The sequence below is a fragment of the Cnephaeus nilssonii genome (genome assembly GCF_951640355.1).
Source record: "Cnephaeus nilssonii genome assembly, chromosome: 4".
Taxonomy (NCBI): domain Eukaryota; kingdom Metazoa; phylum Chordata; class Mammalia; order Chiroptera; family Vespertilionidae; genus Cnephaeus; species Cnephaeus nilssonii.
In genome coordinates, this window is record NC_137075.1 from 68366260 (window position 1) to 68378622 (window position 12363).

Sequence of the window (12363 nt, forward strand, 5' to 3'; positions counted from 1 at the left end):
GGGGGTTGTCACCCCTGGTGGGAAGTGAGCTGCGGCAGGTCAGCAGTGTGGACGCCTGGAAGCGGGTTTGGAGGTCAGAGCTGGAGACCAGAGGCTCAGCAGGCAGTGGCTCCCAGGTACATTGGAGGTCAGAGGGCTTGGCCAGATGACAAAGTGCTGCTACGGCTGCAGCCAGCACACGGAAATGTCCACATCCCTGCAATGTCACCCAGGCAACAACAAAATAGCCATAACCACACACACACACACACACACACACACACACACACACACACCCCGCTCGGCATTAGAATGACGTCTCCAAAGGCCTGCTAATTCAGGAATTCGCTGGCAAATCCTTCCAGCTTTGTTGCAGAAAGATTGATCAGGTTTTTAAACAGACGTGTATTGCATCGACCCTCTATTGATGGAGGCTTCTCCTGAAATCTGGTGTTTCCTGTCGACATGGTTCTAGGCACAGAAGGCCTGACGCCCTGTAAATTGGCCCCTCAACCCTGGGGTGCAGGGACTGCTCTACCAGGGTGGGTTTTGAGGCGTGGGGTGCTTCACAGGATTCTGTGGCTCCAACCCTTCCCTCTCAAAACCTCTGGCTGTGGCGACACCCTGTGGTCTGGCCTGGAATTGCACCTTGGGAGTGGGAGGCCCCTCTTGGTAGCTGCTGGCCTTTCTGCCTTTTATTCTCTGTTGCTGTCTCTCTTCTGTTCTGCTTTTTCTCCCTTTCCCCCCCTATAGACTCAGCTTTGCTGTCGGAGAGGCTGATTCGTTTGCCCCTGGGAAAGCACTTTATCGGGCTGGGCGAAATGTTGTCTCGAGTCGCAGGAAGTCCATGCTTTGGGGCATGGCCCTCGCCAGCCAGCCAGAGCCGGCTTTCTTCCTGTGTAAGTGGCCACAGAAAGAGTGCGCTTTCACAGGGAGCCTCCCTGAGCCCAGGAGTGACAGGTGGTGGCAGTGCGTGGGGGAGGAGGGAGCAGGCTTGCTGGGGTCGACTGGCCGTGCCAGGAGAGGCCGAGGCTATTGAGACCGGCCCTGGTTCCTGGGGCATCGGTTGAGTGCAGACAGTGCCAAATAGTGGCTCCTTACCCAGGTAAGGACAGACAAAGTCTGGCTGGTGGTCTGAGGCCTTCTCAGCCTGCTGGAGGGTGGGGGTGTGACATGGAAGCCAGACAGCTGGGGGTTTAAATCCTAATTTTGCCTCTTATTAGTCACCTGACCTTAGACCCACCACCCAGCACCTGTCTGTTCCCTCCCGCTCCTATTTCCTGGTGCAACGTGGCTACACGATGGGGAGGGGGAGAGAATGGGTCCCCATCACACATCTTGTTGTAAAGCCACCATTCAGTGAGTGTTACTCTGTGGGTATCATTTCATCAAACATTTGCAGCAAGCCTGTGAGGGGGTACGGTTGTTGTCTCCGTGTTAACGTGAGGGTTCTGAGGTGCACAAAGTGTACGTGACCTGCAGGCTCGCAGGGTCCTGAGGGGCAGAAGCAGGATCTGAGCCAGGCTGTCCAGGTCAGACACTGCCTGCGAGATCGAGGCACTGCGCTGCCTCACCTGTCCCGGGGGACGGGCGGGGGGTGGTTTACGCCAAGGCTGGGGTCCTTGTTTCGGAGGTCCCTTGTTTCCCCTCCTCTTTCTCCTTGAGCTTCTGTTTCTTCTCTGCCCCAGGCCTGCCAGGTGCGTCTCGGAGCTACGCGCAGGGTCAGAAAGGGAGAGACGTGCTGGCGGACTGGAGTGGGGCTGGAGCTTGTCTCTGGAGGCTGCGGGGCTTCTCGGGGGCCATAGGGCTGCCTCGTACCCCATCACGGGGATCCCCAGGCTCGGCCCTGAGGGCTGTGTGCTCTGCCCAGGACCTCCGACGTGCTTCCGAGCTGGGTGTGGGGGACCCAGACCTGAGCAGACCCAGCTCGTCCTTGGGAAGGTTGCCCACCACCCAGGAGGCAGAGGTGGGGGTCTCTGCCGTGTCCCCGCCCAAGGATATGGGCAGCAGTGGGGTGTCCAGACAGGTGCCTGCCCTGGCTCTTAGGGGGCATGGCCAGGGAAAATAGGTCTGGGCTGGGGGAGCAGCAGACCGAGTTTGGGGGAGAAGTTGCAGGCTTGTGGGCTGGGAGAAGGGGTCTGGGGAGCAGAGGTGAGGCGTGGTGGTGGGACACAGGCCCCATAGCCTCCGGAGAGCATGATGAGGGGCAGAACCACGGGGAAGACTGAGAGGGCCCGAGTGCCTCCACTGTCCTTCAGAGCAGCCGCCCCATGAGCCTCGGCGTGCTAGCTCTGCACCAGCTGTGCAGGCCTGTGGCCACCGAGGGGGGACCCAGCCCCCCACAACACACTGCGGGATTGGAGCGGGTGCCTGTCCCCCACCTGCCCCAGGCGCGTGAGCCTTCCTCTACCTGAGCCCCAGTTCAGGGCTGCAGGTTAGTGCGGCCCTTCTCCCGGCCCCGCCCCGTCCTCTGCCGCCTGTCCTGTCCCTGCCCCACACCCTCAGCGGCTGCCCCTCCCCAGGCCGACCGGCCAGCTGAGGCCCTGTCGCTTCCATCTCGGGGGACCTGCCTGTCGTGACCGTCAGCACCCCTCGGGGTCATGTTGATTTCACTTGTCCTTGGATTGGCGGCGGGTGGGCGTGGGGAGAAGGAGGACAGGGAAGGCCGCGCTCACAGTTTCCCCGTGCCAGGAGTGTCCTGTGTGTGGTAGTGCGTGTTCCAGAAGTCCCTCAGAGCAGTTACACACCTAATTGAACCGAGGCTTCTGCTGGGTAATCACCAGGGAGGCTCTGACCCGTGAGGCAGCTCGGCCTCCGCAGACGGGCTCCCCCAGGGCCTGGGCCACCGCCGCCGCCCCCACCCCACCCCCACCCACCCGTCTCCATCCTGAGGGCCACTGCTCTTCCAAAAGGCTCTCTGGCAGTTAGATAACTTGGAGCTTGCAGGGCTTCTGAGCACGCCCCCTGGCTCCGCCTGGATACCATTGCTTCTCAGATGCCAGGAGGTGGATTCCCCTGAGGCCACCTCACATCTGAGGTCCAGTCATTCCCATGGGGGGAGGGGAGGGGAGGAAGCTGGTGGAGAAGCTGCTGGAGGAAGTTGTGCCAAGTGCTTGCCCCCCCCCCCCCGCCCCCGTTGATGGCTTACCCGTGGGTATTTTGAAGGTGCATGTGTGTGTAATTTACTGACACCCCTTTCGTTCCCTTTCTTCCCTCATTTAGGTTTCTGGAGCTCCACAAGCCCGGGCTCTGTAAGATGCTCCGCGTCCTCGCATTTGCTTATCCCTACACCTGGGACTCTCTCCCCATCTTCTACCGGGTAAGGGCCCTGCCCGCCTCCTCTGCCTGTTGGGCACCACTAGGAAGTCAGCTGTCCCCTGAGCCCCTGGGGGTCAGAGCACACGCCGGCACCACAGGACACCCAGGAGTGGGGACCGGCTGCTTCCTTACTGGTGCTCGCAGTGTAGAATCGGGAGCAGCAAGACACAGCGGCCTCGGGGACCACAGGAGGTGTGCTCACCGGGGCTCAGCAGCAGTCCCAGAGGGCTGGGCAGGGGAAGCAGCCTGGGGTTTAGTGGAGTGACCAGGAGAGCAGGCTCTAAAGGCAGATCTCTACTCACTGGGAGCCTTTGGACAAGTTATCTATCATCTCTGTGCCTTGATTTCTCATCTGTAAAATGGGCATGGTAATAACAGCTCCTTTCATCGGGCTATGGGAGGATTACATGAAATGGTGGCAAGAGTCAAAAAAAAGCATTATTATACACTGAGTGGCCAGATTATTATAATCTCTGAATGCATAATAATCTGGCCATATATATATATATATATATATATGTATATATGGCCAGATTATTATGCATTATATATATACACACACACACACACACACACACACACATATTAGAGGCCCGGTGCATGAATTTGTGCATGGGTGGGATCCAGCCAGCCTGGCCAGTGGGAGGGGACATGGGCGGTTGGCCGGCCTGCCTGATAGTCGAACTCCTGGTCGAGGGGACAATTTGCATATTAGCCTTTTATTATATAGATATACACTGAGTGGCCAGATTATTATGCGTTCAGAGATCATAATAATCTGGCCACTCAGTGTATATTATCATCAGTTAATGTATTATCAGTAAGGATGGGAAAAGTATGAATGAAGGTCTGAGAGATAGGAATTAGATGGAGAACAAGAAATAAGAGGGTGTAAGAGGAAAGACAGGAAGGAAGGAAGTCCATGCAACTCTCAAAACAGATGGGCCTGAGTTCAAGTCCCAGTCCCACTGCTCACTGGCTGTGTGACCTTGCACATTACCTCTCTGAGCTTCAGTTTCCTCACCTGTACCTGGGACTAGCATCCCCTCCTTCACAGGGGGTTAGAGGGAATTAATAAAAAAAACAGACCTGCTGGGCTCAGTGATACCTGGCACATGGTCAGCACCCAGTGAGTGGCACGCCCCGCCCAGTGCCAGCTGGGGTCTGATGCCTGCCACCGAGATGGCAGGGCCAAGGAGCGAAGGGGAGGGGCCGAGCTGGCTCCCCCGGCCGGAGCACTGACCACATGCTCTGTGCTTGGCCTCTGTGGGCCTGCGGGAGACCTAGAATTAGGGGTGCTGCCCATTCCTCCACTCCTTCCTTGGGGACACAGATGACGCACATGAAATTAGAGCAGAGGGACCACGCCAGTTCCACATGCCACCAAACCACGTGGGCTCCTGGCACACAGCGGCAGTGGGCAGTGGGATGGGAGGTCTAACCTAAACGGTGACGTTGACGAATGCACGGATTCTGGAATCAGCCTGCCTGGATCCAGACCACTTCTAATTAGTGGTTTGCAAGTCACCCTCCAGCCCAGCTTCCTCATCTGCAAAATGGGGAATTAGAATCTGCCTATGGCAATTGTTGAGGTGCCCATGGAATGATGCAAGTAAAAGGCCTGGCCTCGTGCCCTTGAAGGTGGTGGCTGCTGTCTTTATTTAGAACAATAACAGAAACTACACTTAACTCTGAAACAGTATCATGGCTGTAATTAATACTTTTTGATGACTCAGAAGGCCTTCGAGGGATTACTAGGCCTTAAAGTCTTAATAAGGAGCATCAGTTCAGAGGACGTGCTGATTAAAAATGAGTTCCAGTGTGAAATGATCTCTTTTTACTATGCTTACACATTACCTCCGTCCGAGAAAAAGAGCAGAAATGTATCTAACAGGGTTTTTCTTTTCCTTTCCTAACTTCCTTTTTTTTTCTTTTTCTTTTTTTAAGTTAAATAACCCAAATGGCTCTCATAAACATTTGGGGGATTAAAATACAATTGCCTCGGGTCTCAGCTGATCCCTCTCAGAATAGGAATTCTGCTCACACAGCCCCTGAGCCTTCCCTTTCCCAGCCGCAGCCCCGAGGAGGTGGGGGCCCTGGCCCAAGTCCCCACGTGTGCGCCATGATGTCGGCAGGCGATGACGGGGAGAAGGGCCTCCTCTCAAGACCGGATGTTTCTTTTAAATCCCTGCAGGTGTTCCTGTTCCCAGGGGAGAGTCCACAGAACGAGGTCACCTTGTACCACCAGAAGCACGTGGCCATGACTCTCCTGGCCTCTTTCTTCTACTCGGCGCACCTGCCCGAGCGCCTGGCCCCGGGATGCTTCGACTACATCGGTGAGTGTGCGGTGGCTCCGCTGCCCCTGCCCTCCAGCCGGGGAGGGCTCCATCCCTGTCACCTGTGGTGCAGCTGCAGCGGGGAGGCCAGGGCAGGGAGAGCAGCACCTCTCAGGAAGTTCTCCGGGTGCTGGCCAAGGTGAGTGAAACGGTGAGTTAATGGGAGCCAGGATGTACGTACGTAGCCAGTGCATGGCCAGGGAGGATGGGAGAGCAGGTGGGGCTAAGATTCTAACGCATCCCTGTGGGGTATGGGGCCAGGGGAGTCCCAGTATTGCCTAGAACACGAAATCCCACTATTAAATGACCACTGAGGGCATCCTTGGAGAGGACGAAGAAAGACTGGGTGCACATGGCTCTGAGGTACCAGGTGCTGTGCAGGGCTGTGCCCAGGCGGGGAACGTGTCTGCCTTTGTCTTGTTCAGCGGGGTGCGATGGGACCAGGAGTCAGGGTAGAGGGGTGGCTCTCAGGTTTGGTGCCCAGACCAACAGTCTCAGCATCCCCCGGGCACAGGCAGATTCCCGGGCCCTGCACCAGAAACTTGGGGGGTGGGCTCAGCACTCACTCAGAGGCTGCGTGGTTCTCTAGGTGAGCCTGAGCTCACTAAAGTTAGAGAAGTGATGTGGCCAGCAGGTGTCAGAGCCACGGGTTTACACCTGCTGGTAGAGTTCCCTTCCCTCTCTACCTAGGGAAGTGGGCAGGCACTGCAGAAGGCGACCCCCACCCTGGCTCTGGGACTGGCTGGAGGCCCCTGATCACTTCTGGCGAGGCTGATGTGTGCTGGGAGGACAGCTCCTCAGATAAGCTATTATGGGGACCAAGGGGTCATCCTTGTCTCCCTGTGGTGAGAGGAACCTGTGTGTTGCCAAGCCCATTTTGTCTATAACTTTCCATCTCTTACCACCTACGTCACATGGCCAGATTTACTTTGGTCGTTCTCATTAGAGTTTCATCTCCTTTACTTATTTTGCCCCGCTAGGCCAGTGGTCAGCAAACTCATTAGTCAACAGAGCCAAATATCAACAGTACAACGATTGAAATTTCTTTTGAGAGCCAAATTTTTTAAACTTAAACTTCTTCTAACGCCACTTCTTCAAAATAGACTCGCCCAGGCCGTGGTATTTTGTGGAAGAGCCACACTCAAGGGGCCAAAGAGCCGCATGTGGCTCGCAAGCCGCAGTTTGCTGACCACGGTGCTAGAAGAATTACAAGCAAAATGCTTAGAGGGCAGATTTCAAAAAAGGAGGGAGACCAAAGGGCCAGGGGGTACCTGCCTACGGTACCCCCTGGCCCTTCACCTTCACCTCCCAGCCCCAGCTGGATGAAGTAGAGGGAATTGTTCATGAAGTCTGGGGGCTGCAGGAAAAATAGCCCTGGCCCTTATTTTGTCAACTCCCTGGCTTCTTTAATAACATTTAATTTTTTTCATCTCTATCCCGTTCAGAGCAGAGAGACACGCCTATGGGGAGAAATTTGCCAGACACAGTTAATGACAGATCATTAAATCTCTGCTGGGTATGGGACCCCCCCCCCCTCTCCACCAGCCCGAGGGGGAAGGGCTGGGCCGGCTTGGTTAGCGTTGGCCCACAGGAAGCTCCTCCCTGTTCCCGTCTGGTGGGATTGCTGAAACCACTCTTCCTGCTGCAGCCACATTTCACATATGTGCAGGGCTCTTGCGTCTTTTTATGTCCTGTCCTCATGGAGACAGGTTTGAGCCTCCGTTGTTGAGCACATCACCCACAGATTTTGAGAATTATACACAGCCCATTAGCATAACGGGGTGAGGCAGGGGTGGAACCTTGAAACACACCATCTTCCGAGGGGCTGCCATCTTTCCATCTCCTGTCATGTGGTCTTCCCTCTGGGTGTGTGCATGTCCACGTCCTATTCTCCTCTTCTCATATAAGGACACCAAGTATACTGAGCCCCACCCTGGTGACTTCATCTTAACTTCATTGTCTCTAAAAGACCCCATCTCCAAATATGATCCCATTCTGAGGTACTGGGCTTAAGAATTCAACATATGGCCGAAACCGGTTTGGCTCAGTGGATAGAGCGTCGGTCTGCGGACTGGAAGGTCCCAGGTTCGATTCCGGTCAAGGGCATGTACATTGGTTGTGGGCACGTCCCCCAGTGGGGGGGGTGCAGGAGGCAGCTGGTCGATGTCTCTCTCTCATCCATGTTTCTAGCTCTCTATCCCTCTCCCTTCCTCTCTGTGAAAAATCAATAAAATATATTTAAAAAAAAAAAAGAATTCAACATATGAATTTGGAAGAGGAGATAGATCAGCCCATGACACATGTGGTCTTCTCATCTTACTTTTGGTTTCTGAAAGTTGTCCCCCAAAGCAGGACCCAGCCCTGGGCAATGGACTCCTTTTCTCACCAACCAAAAGATGTGCATGTCCCTGCCCACTCCTAGCACACTCTACTGAGCGTGCCCGCCCTGCTCCCCACGCGTGGATGCATCTGGTGAGCTGGGGTCCTGCAGGTCATGGGGAGGAAGAACTCCTGGTCATGTCTGGGATTGACCAGCAATAGGAAGTGGGCCACCTTGTAAGTGGCCAACAGAGACTTTGGCTGGCTTCACCTCTGGCACTGAAGTTGGAATCTGAGCTCATCAGCACTGGATCTTAAGAGATTACCTCAGGCCCGGCCGGTGTGGTTCAGTGGTTGAGCATCAACCTATGAACCAGGAGGTCACAATTCAATTCCCAGTCAGGGCACATGCCTGGGTTGTAGGCTCAATCCCCAGTAGGAGACATGCAGGAGGCAGCCGATCAATGATTCTCTCTCATCATTGATGTTTCTCTCTCTCTCCCCCCCCCCCCCCCCTCTTCTCTGAAATCAATAAAAATATATTTTAAAAAGAGAAAAAGAGATGACCTCTGGCAGAACATGATGCCTTTTTCATGTGAAAAACTGGGTTGGTGAATTTGGTTTACTCTGATGGCCTTTTTCTTTTTCTCACATTACATTTTATTTTTTTAAATATATTTTTTATTGATTTCAGAGAAGAAGGGAGAGGGGATAGAAACATCAATGATGAGAATCCATGATAGGCTGCCTCCTGCAGGCCCCCCTACTGGGGATCAAGCCCACAACCCCGGCATGTGCCCTTGACTGGAATCGAACCTGGGACCTTTCAGTCTGCAGGCTGATGCTCTATCTACCGAGCCATCCGGCTAGGGCCTCACATTACATTTTAAAGATTAATTTATTGAAGCATGTTTTGCATATCACATAATCCCCTTATTTCAAGTGTACAATTTAATGCTACTTTTAGTAAATTTACCAAGTTGTACAAGCATCACTATAAATGAAGTTTAGGACATTTTTATCATCCCAGTAAGATCCCTCATGCCCATATACTGTTCATCCCCACTCCCACCCCCTGCCCAGGGCAACCACTAATCTACATTTTGTTTCTATAGATTTGCCTTTTTTGGACAAGTGATATGAATGCAGTCATACAATATGTGTCCCTTGTGTCTGGCTTCTTTCACTCAGCATGTCATTTCTTTTTTATTGCTGATCTTGGTGGCCTTTTGTATACTTGCTGTAGGTCACAGTCACCAGCTGTTCCACGTGTGTGTGATCCTGGCTACGCACATGCAGATGGAAGCCATACTTCTGGACAAGACTCTGAGGAAGGAATGGCTCATGGCCAACGCCAGGGCCCTGTCTCTCCCTCAGATAGCAGGAGCCATACTTCTGTGCCTCATCTTCAGCCTCATCAACATAATTTATTTCTCATCTGCTCTGTATCGGATGCCTGAGCCAGAATTACATAAAAAAGAAACATGATTCAGACCCTAAGCTTTTTATGCCAGATGTCAACATTAAGCTACAACATCCTAACCACCATAAGCCAGTGGCATGGTACTGGTTTACGGTGGTCTAAGATATTCATAATGATTGGTGTCTTGGCATTTTTTAATGGGTTCATATCAACAAGGTATTTAACTGGGGAAATTTCTCTAGCTGTGCACTGATTCTGTATGTGTGGTTTTAAAGGGGGAACATGGGTTCAAGCAAGTCCTTATTCAGGCAAATTATTAATATTTAATTAAGTTAAATTTATTTAAAATGAGTTTTGCAATTCTGTTTAAACAGTATTTACTCTTTAAAAATGGAACTTGATGAGTTTCATGTAGCAAATGCGTCTCCAGTCCCCAAGAGCCCCCACAGTGGGAGGAATATAAGCCAGAAAGGTCACGGAGGGGGGGGGCCTCAGAAAGAGGAACTTGGGTCTGTGGGAGTCCTGGGGACTGGTTTCAGGGGGGCTCTTCTTTCTTTTCCCACCTACTGAAGGGAGTGAATAGAAAGCCCTCTTTTTTCCTCAAGTCCATTCTGCTTCAAAGTGCAAATTCCATGTCAATGGATTTGGATTTGGGACTGTGGATTTGGATTTTCTTAAAAGTCCACAGCCTATGGCTGGGTGTCATGTGTCCTGTTTTGCTCTGTTTTCTTGTTGCCAGTTTGATTCTGCAAAGTATTATGCAGCACCGGTAAAACATGGCACACCGTGGGAGTTGGCCAAGTTAATCCCTGCCGGCTGTGTTCATTTGTCACATTTTAAATCAATGACAGCACTGTATTTAGGGGTGTCATGCATTTGCTGTTGCTTCAGCATTTCAAATACGCTGCAAATTTTAGTGTTTATGTGCAGAGGATGCTTAAAGACCTTGCCAAAGGGTTGGTCAGATGCGATTTTTCAAGCTTTCCTGAGAACCTAAAACATATGGTGAGCTTGTGGCCAATGCAGATTCCCAGGGAGACCAGGAGATTCTTGTTTACCGGTGTAAAATGTAGGTTTCGGAGAGGGGATCTGCACTGGAGCAAGTCCCATGTAATTCTAATGCAGAGGGCCCACGGGCCAAACTTGAAGAAATGCTGGTGTCAGGAATTCCAAAAGCCACTGGGCTTATCAGCTTTGTTTTCATTGATGTAATTTTCAGCAACTCACCACCTAAGGATGTGTTCCCAGCTTTCTACTCTGCACAGTCCTAAAACACTGAGCATTTTCTCATCTGTTGCATTACTAATTAAAGTTCAGTATTTCATGGTATTTTCAGACATAAGGAAATGCTGACACAAAGCAATTGTTAACACAGGCCTATCAACCCCTGATCTGCACTTGCTAATGACTTAAGGGGCTGTCTACAATGCAGAATTCTCTTTGCTGACTCAGGAACACCTTCTATCTTAGAATACTGCCTTTGTGTTTTACTGGCCCAGGTAATCCTCTTGAGGACAAGTAACAATTTATATTGGATGAGAGTGGTCAAGAAATATGATTTCATTAGTTTAATTATCTGTTTACTTCCTCTGGAGAAATAGACTGATAAAATTATATGGGCTGGTAAATTTTTGGTACATTAATTGCAAACTACATGACAAAATTTGTTGTTTTTTAGCAACAATCTGAAATCATTAGAGACATTTTATTCTAGCAGGGCAAGTGGGCTTCCATTTCATCTTACTGTAACTTCTCAATTTTATAGTGAAAAAAAGGTACAACATTTAAATACCCTATTTTAGTAATGCTAAAGACATGAAGGCTTTCAAATTCTGTTTATAACAGTAAAATAGTGTTCCTTAGCTTAGAAATAGTTGGAAAATATTGGATGATTAATTTGAAGGGCTTTTAGATGATTTAATCTTTGGTTATGTTACTTTTGTCATGCTTAATGATGAAAATGAAATGTTAAATCAACAAAATAAGATCAAGTGTTTCATAATGGTTTTATAACTTTGGTAAATTTAGTCCCATTGTATGTTTTTGGACAGTATTACAAATTAAAATTTTATACCAATTCGCAGTACACTGATTTGGAAGCTTCTAATGTGTAGTGAAAATGAATTCAAATATATGAATTATCAATAAGTATTAAGTCTGATAGTTTTGCCTAAGTCATTCCAGAAAGTTAGAAAGGTTGGCAGTGGGTGAGTTGAAGACCTCACTGGGAAGATGCTTTTTAATGTAGTTCTCAAAAAAATTTTAATGTCTCAGTACACTGTAGAGATGTGCCAAACTCCCATGGGTGTCAACTGTTCACCTTGAACTGGTCTCAAAAGGGATTATGTAGGGGTGGGTACACTCCCATGGGATGTCCCTCTTCCCCCTCTCCCTGCTTGAGATCATAACTCTTAAAACTTATCAGACATTATAGTTGTGATAAAACTTCAATGTTTGAATGAGGCCATTTAGTCAACTGTATCTCCCCTTTATTCATTGTAGAGTTCCATTTTCCATTGCTCAGTTTTTAGAGAGTTATGATCCATCTTCTTTGTTCAAGAAATGAGTTTGCCATTGTTAATTAGAATTAGAAGTGGGAAGTTTAGAAACTTTTGAGTACAAAGTGATTTAAGTATTTGGTCTTCTGCAATCTTTTTCAAAGTGTTCTCTGTGGAACCCTGCTCATGTGAGAGGTTCTGAGGAAGGCAGTGGAGTAGAATGGTATTGTCAGGTACGTTGGAGAAGCACTTCATTTGGATCTACTGTGTTCCAAATTTGTTTTAGCCATGATGCCCTTCATACATGAAACACCTATCAACACTATAAAACATGTTATGACATATCCGTTGAACGCTAGCCTCTGATTTTCTAATCAACGATCCATATGAATGAAAAGACAAAGACCCATTTCCAAACTCAGAGATATTCTTCCAATGTATGGTTTTCTTAAATTGTGTGGAAGAAATAAATAAAGTTTATTTATTATAA

The 12363-nt window shown here is 50.2% G+C and overlaps 1 protein-coding gene across 1 annotated transcript in view; it reads left to right on the forward strand.

Moving 5' to 3' along the window:
- Positions 1-12363, forward strand: part of PAQR5 (progestin and adipoQ receptor family member 5) — an 82611-nt gene extending 70248 nt beyond the window's left edge. The window contains exons 6-8 of the mRNA XM_079769790.1: positions 3202-3298; positions 5492-5633; positions 9199-12363. Coding sequence (XP_079625916.1) covers positions 3202-3298; positions 5492-5633; positions 9199-9440 — 481 coding nt within the window. The 3' untranslated portion in view covers positions 9441-12363. The remainder of the gene's footprint in view (positions 1-3201; positions 3299-5491; positions 5634-9198) is intronic.